General features: G+C 49.4%; 1 protein-coding gene across 1 annotated transcript in view; it reads left to right on the top strand.

Moving 5' to 3' along the window:
• The window catches only part of LOC144783415 (thioredoxin reductase 3-like), a 152,918-nt gene that overhangs the window by 82,495 nt on the left and 48,480 nt on the right, over positions 1-21,943 (top strand). The window contains exon 11 of the mRNA XM_078662403.1: positions 21,087-21,163. Coding sequence (XP_078518529.1) covers positions 21,087-21,163 — 77 coding nt within the window. The remainder of the gene's footprint in view (positions 1-21,086; positions 21,164-21,943) is intronic.

Genomic DNA, 21,943 nt, shown 5'->3' on the forward strand with positions numbered 1-21,943 from the left:
AACAGTTGAGGCCATTTGACTTGCTTCCTGAAGTTTGTACTGTGATTCTGGCAGCCAGGCGTCCCTCCACAAAGTCGGTACACGCCTGCAGGTGGAACAAATTTGTGGCATTGTGCACAGCAAAGGCTGTTGATCCTCTCTCTGCACACCTTTCTGAGGTTCTCCTCTTCCTTCTTTCTTTTGCCCAGTAGGGCTCTGCTCTGGGCACTATCAAGGGCTACCTTTCTGCCCTTTCAGCCTTCTTGAGGCTACCTGATCAGCCATCTTTGTTCAAGTCCCCCATTGTAAATAGGTTTTTGAAGGGCATCACACGTTTCCTCCTGTTCCATTCGTGATGCCCCAGTGGGACTTGAACCTTTGACTTACTTTCTTGATGTGCGCTCCTTTTTGAGCCACTTCATAACTGTCCTCTCTGCCTTCTTACTCTGAATACTGCTTTCCTGGTTGCCATCACCTCTGCCAGGAGGGTAAGTGAGCTCCAGGCTCTTTCCTCTAAACCTCCTTTCCTTTTTGTCCATCCGGATAACGTTGTGACTACCTTGGGCAGGAAAGAGGGTCTCTTCCTTAACACAGCCTTCCACATGGGACAGTCCATCACTTTGCCCACCTTCTTTCCACCTCCGCATCCCTCGAAAGAGGAAGAGGCTCCACCGTCTGGACCCAAAACATGCGCTCTCCTTCTATTTGGATCGCACTCTCCAGTTCCGGGTGGATGACCAACTCTTTGTTGGTTATGTGGGCACTAAGAAAGGTCGGGCGGTGCACAAGCAGACCATCTCTCGGTGGGTCGTCTTGTGCATCAAAGTATGCTACTCCTTGGCTAAAAAGGAGCCTCCTGTTGGGCTGAGGGCTCATTCCACTCGGGCCACAGCGGCTACTACTGCCCTGGGCCGGGGAGTCCCCTTGCAGGACATATGTCAGGCAGCTACGTGGGTCTCGCTGCACACGTTTGCAAGACACTACTGCTTGGACAGCCAAGTCCAGAGGGATGGCTTCTTTGGCTGTTCCGTCCTCCAGGACTTTCTGGTGTGATTATTGGTTCGCAGATCCACCACCGGGGTTGGTATTGCTGGGGTATCTATTCTAAGGTAAGGAATCTAATACTAACCTGTTTCTTTCAGATGCACAAGTTACTTACCTTCGGTAACGATATATCTGTAAGAAACAGTAGTTAGTATTAGATTCCTTACCGACTCACCCATCCTCCCCGTTCTGCGAACCGATATCTAGGGTTAAGGTCATCCCCCTTTCAGGACCCTAGTTTCATGGCACCAGTGTTGGTTTTTATCATGGCTCTGCGTTTCTGGCGCGGAAAAGCTATGTATAAGAACTGACAGCGTGGAAGAACGGCGTCTAAGTACTCTGGCGACGTCGTTCCGGCGCCAACGACTGATGCGGAGCCGCAGACGACGTCTACCGACTCGCAAGGGTACTGCTACGCAAACATTTCCGTATCCAGTCTGACGCCTTGGGATATTCTAAGTTAAGGCATCTAATACTAACTACTGTTTCTTACAGATATATCGTTACCGAAGGTACCTTACTTGTGCTTTAGTAAGGCTATATTCGAGGCATCTGAGCTGCAGATTGCATACTGTGCATAGATCGGCACCCAGTGTTGGGCCCGGATGTTTGCAGTTTGTCCTGAAAAGTTCTTTGGAAGTCGCGAGGTAGGTGAATCCTCCTTTGGACCACATTGCGCATGGGCATCTGCTCAATCCCCAGATTTTTTTTTTTCCCGCCATCTGGCTCGGATGTGTTTTCTGGGCTTTGGTTTGGAACCAAATTTCCTTTGGCATGCAATCCTCACACAGTTCGACGGTATTGTTTCGATCGCACTCCGCATCAACTCGATTCTCTACCTCTTCGATACCTTCGGGCTGACCTAGGCCTTACTTTCTGGCTCATGGAAAGGACGCCATTCAAGATGTGTCCTCCATGTGGGTCGAAGTTTCCCCACACCGACCTACATGAGGTGTGCAACATTTGCCTTTCACTGGAGCACGAGGCCAAAGACTGTTCGACGTGTGACTCATTCCACTCCAAGACTATTCGGGACAGACTAGCTCGAAGAACTATGGCTTGCTCGTCAGCTTCGATCCCAGACGACATTTACGAAGAGGGCGTCGACGTACCAGAACACCAGCATGCCGAGGAGAGTATCGGATCCTCAGATCCCGAAGACTCTGACATCAAGGACATCACTCCAGGTCAACTGGTCGGAAGTAAGACAGTCGACCCCCAACCCTTCCTCGACACCCACAAAAAAGGCTTCGATCACACCCTCACCTTCGGGCCCGGGTGCACACAGACACTGCTTCCCACGCCCTGCCTTCGGGCCCGGCAAAGAAGCCCACTAAACCTTCAGCTCGAGCCAGCCTATTCCTGGTGCCAATCCAATACCGACACCGAAGAAGCCATCTTTCTCTACCACGCCGACCGTTGCTCCGACACCTAAGCACACAGTGCCGAAGACTGGTAGCGGCTCATCGATGCCTAAACCGTACTCTGAGCTGAGTAAAAAACCACCAAAGCTCCAGATTCACACGCATCGGAGCCGAAAAATACCCAGAACCGAAAAAACATGTTCCGGTAAAAGACATTTCAAAAGGGCCCACTCCTAAGCCAGCTACCGACTCGGTGCCGAAAAAACCTACGGAGCCGAAAACTTCGACGCCGAAGGTTCTGCCCTACTCAGGAACTTTTTACACCGGATCCACATGAAAAAACTCTTGTAAAGGATCCTAAAACCGGACCATTGACTCTGCTCCAAGAAGAGACCACTTGAGGTGCCAGCACCACCTCCTCCTCCTCCAAAGAGACATTGCAACCTCTCCACCACCTCCCATACTGTTCCTCCTCATACACCTCCTCCTCCACCACATCACTCACCTACACCATATCACTCACCTACACCATCTACTAATCCAGACAATGATGTAGACACAGATTCTGATGACACAGGTGGGGGTGCACATGACCCAGCAGGGACCAATAGCCCCCCTCCGTCACCCCTGATGTGCCTTACGTCCCACAAGATGATGTATACCCTTCCAGACCTTCTCCACCAGAGGACACTATAGGTTTTAACCTTCTAGTCCAAAGGGCTGCACAATATCATAGGGTGGATTTAGACACCGATGCAGTGGAGGAAGACTTCCTATTAAACACTTTTGATGAAACACAAAGGTCTACTGCCATTTTGCCAATGCTTAAGGGTGTCATCAAGCACGCAACAGAGGTTTTTAAGGATCCTGTCAGGGCTAGGGTCCTCAATCCTCGCATTGAGGAGAAATCTAAAGCTGCCCCTGCAGATCCAGTTTTTTAAAGGTCCAGCACAATTAGATTCTTTAGTAGTGTCTAATGCATGTAAACGTGCTAATTCCCAGACATCAGGTGAGGCCTCACCACCAGACAAAGCATCTAAGCTCCTTGATTCATCCGGCAAGAGCACAGGGGCGCAAGCAGCTAACATCTTGCGCATTGCCAACACCCAAGCGTTGCTGGCAAGATATGACTGGGCACATTATGATGAACTAGAGTCCATAATGCAGCACCTACCGGGCCAATACAAAAACCGGGCTAATTAACTTATACAGGAAGGTAAAAATATTACTAATACCTCCATTCGTTGTGCCCTAGATGCCGCAGATATTGCAATCCATACCAGCACCTTGCTACATAGACATGCCTGGCTACGTATTTCAGGTTTTAAACCTGCGGTACAAAACTCCATCCTTAATCAGCCATTTGATGAGACACATTTTATTTGGCCGAAATGTTGACGTGTCTTTAGAAGGAAGACGCAGATACTGCAAAATCTATGTGAGCCTTGCAGCAGCAAGCTCCCAGATGCTCTTTTCGTCCATCATACAGGGGCAACACAAGAGGCTACTCTTCAGAGTCCCTCCGCTTCCTACAAAACCCCTGGCCAATCCACATTCACGAAGGGCTACCAGAGAGGGGATTACAGGGGTAACAACAACAAAGGCTGAGGCAAAAACACCACCTCCCGCTCTGCCTCTACCCCTACCCAATGACTTTCCACCCCTCCACCCCAGCACTAAAAGCTTTCCAGAAGCAAGTATCAAACAAAGCTGTGTTAGGCCGCAAAGACAACATGACAGCAATATATTACATACAGAAACAGGGAGATGCACACTCCCTGCAACTCTCAACTAGCACAGGACATATGGAGGTGGGCTATACCTCAAAACCTATTCCTTCTAGCCCAGCATGTTCTGGGAGTACTAAATACTATAGTGGATCTGTTAAGTAGTCAAATACAACAGACCCACGAGTGGGAACTTTATATGCACTGTCTAAAGGCAATGCGATATGGATGAATTGGTCAAACAGATTTGCGTACGCTTTTACACCTCTACTACTCATGCCACTAGTAGTACGCAAACTACAGCGGCATTCTCTGACCCTCATCCTAGTTGCTCCAACGTGGGCCTTACAACCTTGGTACACCACACTGCTACAACGGTCTGTAGTACTGCACCAAAAATTGCACCTGTCTCCACACCTCTTAACACGGAACCGTGGAGAGATCAGACACCCGGACCCAGCTCAGCTCAACCTTGCGATCTGGCTCCTGAATTCCTAGAATTTGGATATCTAAACTCCTGAATTCCTAGAATTTGGATATCTAAACCTTCCTTCAGACTGCATGAATGTCATTAAAGAAGCTAGACGTCCTACCACTAGGGCATGTTATTCAGGCAAGTGGAAACTATTTGTAATTGTCACAACAACAATATTAATCCCCTAGATGTATCTATTCAACACATCATAGGATACTTACTACATCTCCAAAGATGTAACTTAGCCTATACGTATATTAGACTAGATCTTGCTGCAATAGCAGCATATCTGCAAAACGGACAGCATCTATCTCTGTTCAGAGTGCCTTCTATTAAAGCCTTTATGGAAGTCCTTAAAAGAATAATCCCTCCCAGAGTACCACCTTCACCTGTGTGGAATTTAAACGTTGTTCTCACACGGTTAATGTGACCTCCCTTCGAACCCTTACATAGATGTGAATTACAATTTTTTAACATGGAAAGTTGCGTTCATAGTAGCTATTACTTCTCTGTGGAGAGTTAGTGAACTACAAGCACTAACCATTCAAGAACCCGTCTTGTAAATGCATCAAAATAAGGTAGTTCTGCGTACTAATCCGAAATTCCTGCCCAAAGTCATTTCTGTAGTAGGGGATCTGTGTATAGTCATAATCTTGTGAATAGTCCCGCCCATGTGCGTGGACCCCGGAGCAATCAAAAAATCTTAGTGTCAAAAAATGCAGAAATGCATAGACACTTAAGAGAATTTAAAGACTGATCATGCTGCCTAAAAGGCTACACTGTCCAGTACTTCAACTAGAAATTCCACCAAAAAAATCCACAAAACAGCAAAAGCCTGTACAGATTTCCATTGCTTTACCAGCAAAATCCCTCAGGAATGATAGAGAAGAACCTGGACAGACAAGCCCCATAGGCTGCCATTATGTGGCTCAGAACAGGATACTGTGTCTTTAAGAGAACTTTCCAGAACATCACAGTATCCCAGAATGCCCTGCAGGTCCCAGTTACTTTCAGTTCTTTTTTCCGGCTCCTGCAAGCAGGATCCTGGAGCATTGAGCTCTCCCTTTTTAGGGTTTATTAGTGTTTTTTCACTGCAAATTCGATTTGAAGTACTTTCTAAGTACTTTGTGACTTTTCTTCTTGGTGTTTGCACTCTTTTTATGTCGACTATGCCTTCATTCGACAAATGCCCTGAGTGCTCCAGGAAGATGGCTAAGTCAGACCCTCATGAGGTGTGTATCCTCTGCCTGCCCTCTTCCCATGTTCCAGAGGAGTGTGAGATCTGTAAAGGCTTCTCTGGCAGGACCTTGAAGGACAGGATGAAGATCAGACTTCAGGTCCTCGAGGAAAGGAGGCTGAAGGCTCAAGGTGGGTCTGGTGGGGCTTCATCTGCCCATGCTGAGGCCTCTGGGGGGCTCCCCAGGGGCAGGAAGTCCAGCAAACATCCTAAATCTCCGTCTGGGTCGGTGGCTCCGACCACGTCGAGAGGAAGGTCCACGGCCAGTTCCCGGTCTCCCCAGGGCTCTGGGTCAAACGTCGCCCGTCGGAGCTTGCACAGGCCGCCGTCGAACCCAGTGACTATTTCATCGTCGTCGCCGTATGCGTCTATTGGACGGCGTCTAAGGACCCGGCGTCGGCGCTCGCCATCGAGGCGACACCGCCGTTCGCCGTCAAGGACGGGGACATCGTCGTCGTCGGGATCCTCATCGTCGAGGCCGCCGTCGAAGCGGAAGAGATCACCGTTGAGGCAGAAGAGGTCGCCGTCGAGGCGGTCGAAGAGGTCGCCGTCTAGGCGGTCGAGGTCGCCGTGTAGGCGCAAGCGATCGCCGTCGAGGCATAGAGGATCGTCAATCTGGTCAGGTTCGACGTCGAGGCATAGAAGCCGGTCGACGCCGAGGCGTGTGAAACGGTCGACGCCGAAGGGACGCTCGACGTCGAGGGGGGTCACGCTCGACGTCTGGACACCGTTCTTCGACGTCAAGGGGTCGTGCGGGCAGACCGAGGACTGTGGGGGCCTCCCCTCAGTCCGGAAAGGATGGTGGGTCACCGGGATCGTTGTACTCGGAGGTGTATACCCCGAAGAAGTCTATTACACCTCCTCCTTTGCCTAGAGGTCCTCCTCCGAGAGCTCCAACCCCTCCTCCATTGCCTCCTCTTCCATCGGGACCACGGGCCCTGGTGCCTGTTGCTCCCCCTCCGGTTCCACCGAGATCGGTGTCATTGCCCAGGCTTCCGACACCTCCGAAGAAGACTCCTAAGTCAAAGGACACTCCTAAGCCCAAGACGTCCGTCCCGGGAAGGCGGCAGAACGTCCCAGACCCAGGAGATCGAGGTCTCGCTCAAGGAAGAGAGACAGATCTAGGAGTAGACACAGGTCCTCCACTAGATCCAGACATCGCCATAGGAGGCATAGGTCCAGGTCCCGTTCAACCTCTAGGACCCGTTCATATTCGCCTACATTGTCGGACTCACCGGAGACGAGGGTGTCTCCGATAGATGACATTGGCACGTTCCAGGAGGTTCTCCTGAGGGGGGTGGCGAAGTTGGGGATCAAGGTGACGGCTCCTACACCTACGACGTCCGTGATCTTCGAGACTTTGCACAAGAAGCACCTGTCTCGCCCTCTACTGCCTTTGGTGCCAGGACTGGTTGAGCCTGCAGAACAGCTCTTCCTTACGCCAGCGGTGGTGAAAGCCGCTCCCTCCAGGCTTCTCAAGAAGTACAGGGCGCCAGACTCTGACCCAGCCTTCCTACGGATGGATCCAGTGCCCGATTCGGTGATTGTGACGGCCGCTAGGAAACTACATGCTACCTCCCCGTCCTCCACTGTGCCTCCGGATAAGGAGAGCCGCTGGATTGACTCGGCTGGAAGGAAGGCGCGTGGGAAGTCTTCCACGACGATGAAGGCCTCCAGCGACTCGGCGTTACTGGGGCGGTACGACCGTGCGCTGTGGTATTCCATGGAACAATTCGCGGACCTTGTCCCGCGTGACAGGAAAGAGGACTTCATGGAAATCGTCCAGGAAGGGATGCTGGTCTCTAACCAAGCCATCAGCGCTGCGGCGGACATTTCCCTGTTGGCTGCGCATGGATACTGCCACGGTACCAATCAGCGACGCCATGCTTGGCTCCGGCTTACGTCGCTCAAGCCTGAGGCGCAGCAGCGAGTGGCTAATCTGCTGTTTTCCGGCGCGACTTTATTCGGGAAACATGCAGATGACGAAATGGCCCGGATGAAGGCCGAAGCCGAAACCCTGACGGCTGTGGGCTTGGAGAAGCCCAAGGACAAGAAACCCTACCGCCAGTTCCAACGACGGTTCGGGTCGCAGGGTAGAGGAAGAGGGCAGTCTTCTGGGCAAAAGCAGCAACAACGGCAGCAATACAGAAGACCCTTCCAAAAACGTTAGAGGTGGACAGCAGTCCTCTACCGCGACCAAGGGCACGGCCGGGTCTCGACCCTGAGCGGTTACTTCCCCTTCATCCGTTACCCGCTCCGGTGGGGGGAAGCGTTCAATTTTTTCTGGCAGAGTAGAGAAAAATTACTCAGGACAAGTGGGTGCTGAATATTGTTTGCAATGGATACAGTCTTCGGTTCACCAGCCCGCCTCCATCGATTCCTCCGGTCAGCTCGCAGGATCAACTGCGCGAGCTCCAGGCGGAGGCCGACATCCTGTTAAGGAAAAGGGCGATAGAAGACGTACCTCTGTCTCAAAGAAGAAGAGGTCTTTACTCTCGGTTCTTTCTGGTCCGCAAGAAGGACAAGAATGAGTTCAGGCCCATTCTGGACTTGCGACAGGCAAACAAGTGGATTCGCAGAGAAGTTTTGCATGCTGTAGTTTCATCAGATCTACCCTCAGCTGCAACGAGGAGATTGGATGTGTGCCATAGATCTACAGGATGCATACTTCCATGTGCCCATTGCATGCAAACACAGGAAGTTTCTGCGATTTCAAGTCGGCACCAATCACTATCAGTACTCGGTGCTTCCATTCGGGCTGAAGTCTGCGCCCAGGACGTTCTCAAAATGCATGGCAATGGTAGCGGCACACCTGAGGAAGAACAAGGTGTTTGTCTACCCGTACCTGGACGATTGGTTGATCAAGGCCTCCTCCTTCTCGGAAGCTCAAGCACACTTCCAGAAGACGTGCGTTCTCTTGAACAAGCTGGGGTTGCACATCAACATGTCCAAGTCTGTCCCGACTCCGGTCCAGTGCATCCAGTACTTGGGAGCCTCCATCAATACGCTGTCAGCAAGCGTGTCTCCTTCGAAAGAGCGACGTTTATCACTCCTTCGGAAGGCTCAGGCTCTCATGTCCACTCCATCCACGACCGTGAGGACGGTGTCTTCTCTGCTGGGATCGATGGCCTCGTGTATCTTCCTGACGCCACATGCGCGGCTGCACATGAGACCGCTGCAGGAGTGCTTGGAAGATCAGTGGGACCAGAGGAGAGGATCTTGGGACGACAAGATACGACTGTCTATACATGCTCTTCAGTCTCTGAAGTGGTGGTGCTCGAAGGAGAATCTCCTCAGAGGGGTTCCCTTCCACAAGGACATTCCCACACAGACTATCGTGACGGATGCTTCTCTCCAAGGCTGGGGAGCGCACTCCGGAGACCTACAGATTCAAGGGACGTGGTCCCCGACGGAGTCCACGTACCACATCAATTTCCTGGAACTCAGACCTGTTCACTTGGCACTGAAGGCCTTTCATCCGTCCTTTCAGACCGACTCTCTGCTTGTTCAGACGGACAACACGACAACGATGTATTACCTCAACAAGCAGGGGGGCTAGAGATCACGCACTCTGTCCCAGGAGGCGCAGGCGATCTGGCACTGGCTTCTGGCTCGAGGACTGTCTAACGGCCACCCATCTGCCAGGTGTGCAGAATGTTCAGGCAGACGAACTGAGCAGACTGATTCAGGAAAACCACGAATGGGTCATAAACGACGAAGTACTAGGAGAAGTCTTCGCAAGGTGGGGAACTCCAGACGTAGATCGGTTCGCCACCGCCAAACAGCAAATGCTGAGGCTTCGCCTCCAGGTACTTCCAGCCGGGGACGCTGGGGAACGCGTTATGGATCAACTGGTCGAACAGCTTTCTGTATGCTTTTACACCCATTCCCCTGATTCCGACGGTTCTCATCAAGCTGTCCCAGTCCAGGGCGAGGATGATTCTGATTGCCCCGGAATGGCCCAGACAGTGGTGGTTCACGGACCTGCTTCACCGGTCTCTCCTTCCTCACATGAAGCTGCCGTGCAGGCCGGACCTTCTCACGAAGTTCGGGGGGCGGATGGTGCACCCCAACCTCTCGTCTTTGAGTTTGGCGGCATGGCTCCTGAAATAGTGCAATATGGCCATCTGAATCTCCCAGAGGATTGTATGGACATACTGAAGGAGGCTAAGCGACCTTCCACTAGGACTTCTTATGCTTAGAAGTGGAAGAGGTTTTGCATCTGGTGCAAGTCTAAACTATGACCCTACGTCATGCAAGGAGGATGTCATCCTTCCATATCTGTTACATCTGGTGCAGTCTGGCCTTAATGTCCATTCCATTAAGGTCCATCTGGCTGCTTTGACTGCCTACAGGAAATCCCCTTCACAGACTTCCTTCTTCCAGATCCCTGTGATCAAAGACTTTCTAGAAAGGCTTGAAGAAAGTATTCCCTCCTGTCAGGCTTCCTTCGCCTTCATGGGACTTGAATGTGGTGCTGTCCAGGCTGATGAAGGAGCCTTTTGAACCTATTCATAAGGCTTCGCTGCAGCACCTGTCCTGGAAGGCGGCGTTCCTCGTGGCCATTACATCGGCCCGCAGGGTGAGTGAAATTCAGGCGTTGTGTTGCCAAGAACCTTACACTGTATTTCATGCTGCTAAGGTTATGTGCTCACCCTAAGTTTCTTCCCAAGGTTATTTCTGATTTTCATATCAACCAGACTATAACTTTACCTACGTTCTTTCAGAATCCTTCATCTCCAGCGGAAAGGTCTTTGCATTCCCTGGATGTTAGGAGGGTGCTGACATTTTATCTGGATAAAACCAAAGATATTCGTAGGTCAGACCAATTGTTCATCAATTATGGATCAGTCAGGACAGGTCTTGCTACCTCTAAACAGTCCATCTCGAGGTGGATTGTGTCCTGTATACAATTGTGTTACTACAAAGCTAATAAGACCTTAGGGGGCAAACCTAAGGCTCATTCCACCAGGGGCAAAGCTGCCACGACAGCTATGCTTCGTAATGTTCCCATTGCAGAGATCTGCAAGGCGGCCACTTGGAAGTCGGTCCATACATTTGCTAAGCATTACTGCCTGGACGCTGATGCCAGGGCAGACGCTCAGGTTGGGCAGGCTTCGCTGCGGAATCTGTTCGCACAATAGTGGCGTTATTTCTTTTTTCTCCACCGCCGCTTGGTGTGGGGATGGGCTTGCCATTCTATTCACTAGATTATGACTATACACAGATCCCCTACTACAGAAGGAGTAGTTTCTGTCCTGTAACTCCAGTTCTGTAGTAGGGGTATCTCTGTTATAGTCATAAGCGCCCGCCCTCCTCACCGGTGGAGAGAGATATTTATGTACGGAATGCTACAGGTCTGGTGTGTTACGCCTTCAAAAAGAACTGAAAGTAACTGGGACCTGCAGGGCATTCTGGGATACTGTGATGTTCTGGAAATTTCTCTTAAAGGCACAGTATCCTGTTCTGAGCCACATGATGGCAGCCTATGGGGCTTGTCTGTCCAGGTTCTTCTCTCTATCATTCCTGAGGGATTTTGCTGGTAAAGCAATGGAAATCTGTACAGGCTTTTGCTGTTTTGTGGATTTTTTGGGTGGAATTTCTAGTTGAAGTACTGGACAGTGTAGCCTTTTAGGCTGCATTATCTGTCTTTAAATTCTCTCTTGTGTCTATGCATTTCTGCATTTTGTGACACTGTAAGAGATTATTTTTTGATTGCTCCGGGGTCCACGCACATGGGCGGGACTATTGACTAGATTATGACTATAACAGAGATACCCCTACTACAGAACTGGAGTTACAGGACAGAAACTACTCCTTCTCCATTCCATCTCAATCAATCTGTGGAACTGCCTGTTTTCTTCTCGCAACCAGTCAGTTGCAGAAAGAGCTCTTCACAAATTAGATGGCAAAAGAGCGTTGCTATACTACATAGAAAGGACACAACCCTTTCATAAGACAAAACAACTTTTTGTGTCTCACCACCACACAAGGGTAATCCCATTTCAAAATCTGGGATAGCCAGATGGATTGTCAAATGCATACAGATTTGTTACCACAAAGCTAAACGTATGCTATCTGTTCCTCCTAAAGCCCACTCTACAAGAAAGATAGGGGCTTCAATTGCATTTTTAGTGAACATTCCCCTAGATGACATCTGCAGAGCAGCTACATAAGTCTACACCGCACACATTCACAAAACACTATTTTGTAGATGTGCAAACAAAACAAGCTAATGTGGGCCAGGCTGTTCTCAAAACATTATTCCAAACTACTGCAATAGAGAGGGGTGGTGGTCGCCGCGAAGAGTGGGTACTACTATACAATCTATGCACAGTGTGCAATCTGCAGCTCATATGCCTCGAACGGAAAATGCTACTTGAAAGTTTGCATCTGTTCTTGGCGTGTGCAACTCTGCAGCTCTACATGCCCACCCAGCTACCCTTGTCTGTTCCAGTATTATCTTAATTTGATACAAATACATGGGCATCCTTCCTTTTTCTTGCAAAGCTCCATTTCCCTAATGGCGAGAAGCAATCTGGGGATGGAGCCGATGCCCATGTGCAATGTGGTCCAAAGGAGGAGTCACCTACCTCGTGACTTGCAAAGAACTTTTCAGGACAACAACTAACTGCAAACATCCGAGCCCAACACTAGGTGGCGATCTATGCACAGTGTGCAACTCTGCAGCTCTACATGCCAAGAAAAGATGCATACTGGTAAGTAGCATTTTCCTTATGACTTGGCTCGTCCCCTCGTTTTTCCTCTTCGCATGGCGTTTCCTCCAAGGAGATGCTTGTATGCTTGTATGCTTGTATGCTTGTATGTTTACTGTTCATGAACTTGCATGATTGTGTGGTAGCATTCTTGGCCTCCATTGGTTTTAGCAGGGATTCCCTCATGAGACACAAGGGAATTTTTTTTTTTATGGGTGAGTTTGTAAGGAGAGCTCTGTGGCATTTGGGAGGAGAGTTTGCCAGCACCTCGGGGAACCTCCAAATTCATACATTTTTGACAACTGGAGACCTCGACTCAGTGATGTAGCTTTCACCAATTCTCTACAAATGTCAGTGTTTGGCTTAAACAGCAATTTTCATTTTAGGGTGCTGGAAGTCTAGAATTTCAGGAAAACTGCAAAGGTCCTACGATGTAATGTTCCTAAATTTTTCCTGATAAAAACAGTACCCCACGTGTACATAAGTCAAAAATTGGGACCCTATTAAAACCTCATTAACAAAGTCACATATTTAACCTGTTGGTGTCCTCCTAAACTGGAGGTACTGTTTTTATTGGTAGAAGTGTGGAAGCGCTGGCTGGTGGAAGTTTCAGAACTTTCTCTCTCAAATATGAATACATTCTGGTTTTACCCATTGACCCCTGCAAGGCATTTTGAAAAATAAGTGGTGGTATCAACAAAAGTCACACCAGTTGGAACTCTTTGGTGTTTAGTGTTCAGAAATATCAGGTTGTTTAGTTTCCTTGAATGTGTTTGTTTTCCAGCAAGGAGCAGGATGCGTTTCTGGGCTCCTTGCTGGAGTGCAGAGCTGTCTTCACACGAGTGCAGAGATTAATGTGGTTTAGATTTTTTCAAAGGTTAATCCCAAACTGTTCAGGTTCTTGGTTGGGGCTCAGTTGTGTGTGTGTGTCAGCCCTGTACCGAGGGTCCAGGTGCTGCCTAGTTCCTAACAGCATCTGGCTCATTTGGTGCTGAACTGTGTCCCTGTGCCGTGTAAATACAAAATTCCCCCCTTTCTTTTGGCCAAACAGCCCACTTTCTAGAACTTGAGGAGCAGGGCGGAAAACAAGCACTTTTCTCCTCATTAACAGTTCATATGAGGTGGAAAAGCTTAGTTGGGGCCATAGCCTGTATCCAATGGTGGTGCTGCATGGAATTTGGCAAGAGGGGCTGGCCGCAGGTGGGCCGTCTGCATCTTTATTACGTATTACGGTTGGTCCATTCAAGAATGTGGAGAACCACATACAATGATTGAGGGAGGTCTGAAACAATAGCTATTCAATGGTCATTAACTTTTTTTCCTCTTCATGATTAGTCCAAAAAGTTTGTTTAAAAAATCTGTTCAGTGTGACCTGCCTGTGAAAGATATTGCAGCTGGACATGTCACCCCATGGTATCTTGGTTGTCCGTCAGCCAGTAGCCAACCAACATAAGTCTGCTGTCCAATAATTCAGTACAATAAGCAAATTGCTTTAGACAAAAAAAATAGAAAAACAAAGTGCATGTGGCAAGTGACTGTGATCCTTAATGTAGTACTATTGCATTACTGGAATGTTGGGGTAGCTTACTTCCTTAGTGAGTGTCGGCTTTCTCGTGAATTGAGGCTTCTGTCTATCTGGCCAAATCAAGAGGTTTTTTTTTATATGAAGGTGAGAATTGACTTGCTGTTTTACCCAGTTAATGTTTTATTTATAAGCTGTTCTGAAAGGAGAGGCATTTTAAGTGTGCCAACCTATTTTATGTAATCTATTCAGGGCTGGTGACCATGCCTGCAGACATTCAGGGTCGAATACGAATGAAGTTCCATAGTTCTGTCCTTCCAGCTCTTTTCAGTCATTCTGATCAGTGTTTTGAAGTCTCCCTAATGTGGGCTTCAATACTATTCCTAAAACCACATTTTCTTCATATTAGTCTAGCAGTGCCTTCTTGGTATGTACCCTCGACAGCACAGTGCAAAGCTAGCAGCATCTCTGCCATTCTGTAATTGGGTAAAGCAAGTGTTTTAAATTTGTTGGAAGTTAGGTTTCACTGGTAAGCTTCAGTAAGCGCCCGACTCCCTAACCCAAGTTTGAGATTCTACTAAAGGGATATATTGCCTGCAGAATACATAATCTACAATCCCGAAGGAGATGTTCAATAAAATTGATAGTGGTGCGGCTGGTACTATAGAATAGAAAGCACCTCAGATTGGCACTGCAGACTCTCCAGCCTGAACTCTTAGAATAGCGGGGGGGGGGGGTGGTTATCCATATCGGATATTCTGGTTTTTTATTGGGTATCACACCTGATACCCATCAATGACTGGCTGTTTGTTACACAGGATCACCCAACCTACATGCTCTAAAGGGCCCAGATGCACTTCCCTTTGTGTGTGTGTGTGTGTGTGTGTGTGTGTGTGTGGATGTATGTGTGTGTGTGTGTGTGTGTGTGTGTGTGTGTATATATATATATATGTGTGTGTGTATATATATATATATATATATATATATATATATATATGTCTGTGGGTGTGTGTGTGTTTAACATGCTAGTTCAGGTAGGCTGCTGCTGGCGGCACCGATGGCTTTGGGAGTGTGGCGAAGAGCTGCTTCAGGTTGTTGACTTGGTACTATAAATTGTGGATGCGGTGCCGGAGATGTTTGGATAAACTGGCACTCGTTGTGTACCAGGGGCTCCTTGATCTGCCTTGTTGAGAAATGTAGTCATTGATTAGATGTGTATTGCTGGAGTTTTTCCTCCCCTTCCTGATTCCTTTATTGCTTTTAATGTCTTGGATGTTGCGCGCTTTCTACTGTGTATAATATGCATTTTGGAAACGCAGCTTTGGGTGCTTAATGTTTGATTATTTTGTTTATAAAATGCAAATGAATATATTAAAAACAAAACATTATACTAAAGGAAACACTGATTTAAAACAGTCTGTCCTTTTCCTGGTTTTTGGGAGTTGTAAAATGTATCAAAGAAACACATTAGTGTTAGATTCCTTACCGTACAATATGCCCAGGCGTCAGACTGGTTCCGGAAAGTTTGCGTCCGCAGTACCCCTGCGCATCAGTAGGAGTCATCTGCGGCTCCGCGTCTGTCGGTATGACGTTGTCGGAGTAGTTAGACGCCGCACTCGTGCGCTGACGTGAGTTCTTCCGCGCCAGCAAGCGCAGATCCGGGAAGAGCTAGTACCCTTAGTCACTTTTTGGTCTTTTTGACTATCGCTTTTCGAGCTTCGACTTCTGGTGCCGGTAGGGATGCCCGGCTTTAAACCATGTGACGTCGTTCACCGACTGGTGTCGGTTACCGACCCCCCCCCCCCCCATTGCCAGTCTCTACTGCCTAGGGACTGACCACGACGACAAGTCGTGCCCCAACTGCCGGGCCTTGACGTCGAAGGCTATGCGGGAGCAGTCCTGCAAGCTCCTTGAGATCTGGCAGTCAGCTACGCGGCGCTCAAGGTCCCGGTCGAGGGACTGGTGCTGGAGCCATCACCGTTCGTCAGCTCAAAGTCCTCGCACTCGAGTAAGCCGAGGCACTCTAAGAAGAAGTCGAAGAAGCTACATCGTTCTTCTGCCTCCCCTCTCCGGTCGTGCGACTCTGCTGAGGGTTTGGGTGGCACCACCCGCTCCCCCAGAACCGCAGGCGTCTAGACGGTCGCATCTCATCCGGTCCCATACTCTCCGGTCCCTGGACTGCATGCGATACCGGAGGAGGTTGGTGGTTTCCTTGTGGCCATGAGGACTCACTTTCCTCAGACTGGGGGCCCTAGCAAGCCAGCGGCTTCGGCGCCATCGTTGACTTCGGACCCGACGCCACAGGCCCCCGTGGGATCCAGGCCTGGATCCCGGTCGACGCCAGTTGAACTCACGACTCCTCCGCTGGCGCTGACTCCTATGGTGTCGCTCCCGGTGCCGTCCTCTGACGACCCCGCCCCCGGTTTCAGCCCCTGTCTGGGTCTGGCGACGGAGCGGTGCCAACTCCGGTGTCGGTGGGTAGCAATTCACCTATGACCCGGCTCCGTCATTTCAACCTGTTTATCAGGACACGGATGACTGGGAGGGGGGCCACGCCTGGCTGAGGCCTGACAATTTTTAAGGGATGTCCAAAACACGCTCATGGACATGCCTTTTGATGGCCGTCGCCTGTTTGGTGACAAAGCAGACAGTGCGTTTGAGCGTTTCAAGGACTCCGGGCTACGGCCAACTCCTTGGGCCTATCTGCCCAATGCCAGCAGACTGGAAGGGGCGCCCCCACGCGTTCATTTAGCCACAGGCCACAAAACCAACCTCAATATGGTCGCAGACGTGGTAACCGCTGTGGCATGTCAGGGGGACAACGGCAAGGTCAGTCCACATCCACTCCTGCAGCATTCGCCTCAAAGCCTTCCTAGTCCGAGCTTTCAGGCCCATTCGATGCCAGTAGGAGGCAGGGTTTGCCATCACCTACTCCACTGGCGTACCATCACTTTGGACAGGTGGGTGCTGCAAATCGTCCGAAGGGGCTACTCCCTCCCCTTTGAGGGGAACCCCTCCAGCCGTGCCACCGCATGTCGGATCACTTGAAACTTCTTCAGGAGGAAGTTATGGCCCTCTTGGCCAAGGGGGCCATTGTGCGCCCCTTCCTGGGCCAGAAGTAGGACGTGGTGGTGGTTCCCACTACTTTCGGGTTCCCAAGAATGACAAAGGGGGCCTGCGTCCCATCTTGGACCTCAGGAGCGTCAACGGCTTCCTCCGGAAGGAGAAGTTCAAGATGCTAACTTTGGCTTGGGTTCTGGCTGCCATAGACCCTGGAGACTGGATGGTGGCATTGGACTTGCAGGACGCATATTTCCACATACCCGTCCTGCCAGCGCTACTTGCGGTTCACAGTAGGCCACAAGCGCTTTTAGTTTACCGTGCTCCCCTTCGGCCTTACCAGTGCCCCTCGGGGGTGTTCACGAAAGTGATTGCGGTGGTCGCAGCTCATCTGCGCAGATCAGGGATTCCAGTCTTTCCCTTTCTCGACGACTGTCTGGGGCGAGCCCACCTTCAACAACCAACCACCTCCAGACTACGGCTGACCTCCTGCATTTGCTAGGGTTCTCAATCAACGTGCCGAAGTCGCAACCGATTCCCTCTCAAAAGCTCCTCTTCATCGGAGCGGTTCTGGACTCGGCGCAGTTTCTGGTTTATCCTCCCGAGTAGCGGGTTCGGGATATTCAGGCTCTGATTCCGATCATTCAGCCTTTATCCCGAGTTTCGGTCAGGATGACCTTATGGCTCCTGGGGCTGATGGCCTCCTGCTGGTACATCACACCAGGTGGCGGATGTGGGCTCTGCAGTGGGACCTGAAGTTCCAGTGGGCACAGCATCAGGGCAAACTGTCTTACCACGTCCTGATCTCGGAGGGCACTGCGTTACAGCTGCAGTGGTGGCTCATGAATCGCGATTGGGTCAATGGCAGATCCCTCTCCCTTCCCCAACCAGAACACACAGTGGTGATGGATGCGTCCCTCCTGGGATGAGGCGGCCACATCGGAGAAGTGGAAATCTGAGACCTCTGGTCTCCGGCGGAGTCCTAGCTCCATATCGACCTTCTGGAGCTGTGGGTGATCCGACTTACACTAAAGGCATTCCTTCCCTCTGTCCGGGGAAGTGTAGTGCAGGTGTTCACGGACAAATCCATCGCCATGTGGTATTGCAACAAACAGGGTGGGGTAGGGTCGTGGACCCTATTTCGGGAGGCTCTGCACCTCTGGACATGCAAGCAGTTACCTTGGTGGTTCAACACCTGGCAGGTTCTCTGAACGCCAGGGCGGACGAACTCAGCCGTCTGTGCATGATGGATCACGAATGGCGTCTGAACTCTGACGTGGCGCAAGGTCTCTTTCTGCAGTGGGTGGATCCTTGGTTGGATCTATTCGCCACCGAAGCAAATGCGCAATGTCCTCAGTTCTGCGGGTTGGAATTTACAAGGCGGCACTCGCTAGGCGGCGCTTTTCATCGCGAGCGGAGTTGTGGTCTGTTGTACGCCTTTCCGCCTATACCACTTCTGCCCAGAGTGCTGAAGATCAAGCGGGACTGGGCCCATGTCATCCTTGTGGCTCCGGACTGGGCACAACGATACTGGTATCCCGAGCTACTCAGTACGTCAATCGATCCCCCCCGATACGATTGCCTCTTCAGGAGGACCTTCTGTTGCAGCAGCAGGGGACGGTCCTCCACCCGAACCTGGCTGTTGATGCCATTTGACTTGCCTCCTGATCTGTCATTCTGGCTGCCAGGCACCCCTCCACAAAGACTGTATATGCCTGTAGGTGGTACAAATTTGTGGCATGGTGCACAGCAAAGGTTGTGGATCCCCTTTCTGCCCCTCTTTAAGAGGTTCTCCTATTTCTGCTTTCTTTGGCCCAACAGGGCTCTGCTCTGGGCACTATCACAGGCGATCTCTCAGCCATTTCAGCCGCCTTGTGGCTTCCTGATCAGCCTTCTCTTTTAAAGTCCCCAATGTAAATAGATTCTTGAAAGGCATCACGCACATGTCCCTCCTGTTCCTTTCGTGATGCCTCAGTGGGACTTGAATCTTGTTCTAACCGATCTGATGTGCTCTCGTTTTGAGCTTCTTCATAATTGCCCTCTTCGTCTTCTGACTCAAACTGCTTTCCTGGTTGCCATCACCTCTGCCAGAAGAGTGAGTGAGCTCCAGGCACTTTCCTCTAAGCCTCCTTTCCTCTGTCCATCTGGGCAAAGTTGTTCTGAGGACTCATCCTTCCTTGCGACCCAAGGTTGTTACTGCTTTTCACATAGGCCAGTCTATCACCTTGCCCACCTTCTTTCTGCCTCCGCATCCCTCGAAAGAGATGGGGAGGCTCCACCGTCTGGACCCAAAACGTGCGCTCTCTTTTTACCTGAACCGCACACAACCGTTCTGGGTGGATGACCAACTCTTTGTTGGCTACGTGGGTGCTAAGAAGGGACGGGCGGGGCACAAGCGGACCATCTCTTGGTGGGTCGTTTTGTACATCAAGATTTGTCATTCCTTGGCTAAGGAGCCTCCTGTGGGCCTGTGTGCCCACTCCACTCGGGTCACGGCAGCTACTACTGCCCTGGGTCGGGGAGTCCCTTTGCAGGACATTTGTCAGGCAGCTACGTGTGCCTCGCTGCATATTTTTGCCAAGCACTACTGCCTGGACAGCCAAGTCCGGAGAGATGGCTTTTTTTTGCCGTTCCCTTCTCCAGGACTTCCTGGTGTGATCTTGGTTCGGAGCCCCACCTCCGGGGTTGGTTTTGCTGGGGTATCTAATCTACGGTAAGGAATTTAACACTAACGTGTTTCTTTCAGATGCACAAGTTACTTGCCTTCGGTAACGATATATCTGTAACAAACATTAGTTGGTGTTAGATTTCTTACCGCCCCACCCATCCTCCCCATTCTGCGAACCGATATCTAGCGTTAAGGTGTCTCCCTTTGAGGGCCCAAGTTTCATGGTACAAGTGTCTGTTGCTTGCATGGCTCTGCGTTCCTGGCGCGGAAAGCTATGTACAGAACTGACGTCGGTGCGAGGGCGGCGTCTAAGTACTCTGTCATCCCGGCGAACACGACGACGGACGCGGAGCCGCAGACTACACCTACCGACGCGCAGGGGTAATGATGACAAACGTGTTCCGGATCCAGTCTGATGCCTGGGGATATTCTACAGTAAGGAATCTAACACTAACTGTCTTACAGATATATCCTTTCCGAAGGTAAGTAACTTGTGCTTTAGGTTGTTTGCCACATAGTCAGAACTTGGAGCCTTATTTAGAGTTTGACGGATGTCTGCTGTACTCGGAGTACAATCATATCCGTGTCATTCTAAATACAGCAGATTGGACATATACTACTTTCTGGTGAATTTCCAACTCCCAATAAATTCCCTTTGTTTCCTTTTGAGCTGGTTATGGAATAACTCTCCTGTCTTGCTAGTGGGGAGAATACATTACTATAGACCTATTGTGATGCAGTAGCTATTAAAAGTTGGGCTTAGCTCATGTGGCATGTCCACTTTGTGCAAACCTGAAAATAATAACCTGACCATGTGGCCAATGTTTTCAGTGTTCCTTGATTCGCAAGTCTTTGGCCCAGAGGTGAGGCCAGTTTGTCTGCACTCTTCCTTGTTTTCATCACTCTGGCTGACTTTTCAATCTATTTTCATAAGAAAAAAGTACTTACGATGAACTTGTTTTTACTTGGAGTTTCCAAAATCAACACATGCCTTTTTACTGAGAATTTCTCAAATTTAGAAAGTCTTTGTGGAGGGCCTATTTAGCTTATTTGTGCCAACGTCTTTTTCTTGTATGTCTAAAGCCCATAAAAATGAAACGTTATCTATGTAGGAACCTCATGCATATAACGTTGTGTTGCAGATTGATGATAATTTGAAATAAAGCTTGGACTGAAATGTTCACTATCTGTGCCAAATAAAAAGGGGCTTGAGCTTAAACAGGTCTCAATACATTTTCCCCAAGTTAAAAACCGTTTAATTTGAGTCATATGTATATATTTTTTTATTAATTAGGTTTTAATAGCTGTTGGTCGTGATGCCTGCACTAGGAACATTGGCCTGGACAAGATTGGTGTTGAAATCAATGAGGAGTAAGCTTGTTTTTCCATCCTTAACATTACTGAGTACATTTTCCTTGTTACGGTATTAATGTGTTCTGATTAAATAAAAAGCTAACTGCACAATCCTATCAACCAACTTTGAAATAACATTTCTTATTTAAAATATTGAAGATACAGGGTGACTTTAAACGTGTAAAATGTAAGCTATGGGGAAGTAGGCCACAATACCCTAAGCCTTTACTTCTCCCTGCCAACGACTGACCACTCTGACTCCCAAAAGTATCCCGATTTCTGTGATAAATCTGTGCGCTCCATTGACAGCCTGGCATATGTTGCAAGGCTTTCCCCAAAGATGCCTGTTACATATACATCAAATTAAAAGCAGTTTTACATTTCAAAAGTATGTTGAACAATGAAAATCTTGCTGAGTAGAAGCCACAAAAATGAAGACCATCAGAAATGGAGATTACTTTTTACAGAAAAAAAGCTAACGTTTCATTAAAATCTGTAGTAGCGATCAAACAGGCATTGGTAGGCTGGGACTTGCACATCCTTTGTCGCTGCCTCACAATGGACTGTGACTAATGTTTCATTTAAGGTTTTTATTTTTTTACCACCATCAGAATTACAAACGTTTTGGGATCTTCAGAGCATCAAGGCTGAAAGCAGTAGCCGATGATGATAACTTCAGGAGTTTGCTTAGATGGTAGGGATCGTACTTCAGCTTTATGCTTTAAGCCAGTGCTTCTGTCTTTTAGGTTCACTACCTATTTTTTTAAAACACACTTTAGCAGCCCACCTAGTTTTAGT

The sequence above is a fragment of the Lissotriton helveticus genome, chromosome 9 (genome assembly GCF_964261635.1).
Source record: "Lissotriton helveticus chromosome 9, aLisHel1.1, whole genome shotgun sequence".
NCBI classification, from domain to species: Eukaryota; Metazoa; Chordata; class Amphibia; order Caudata; family Salamandridae; genus Lissotriton; species Lissotriton helveticus.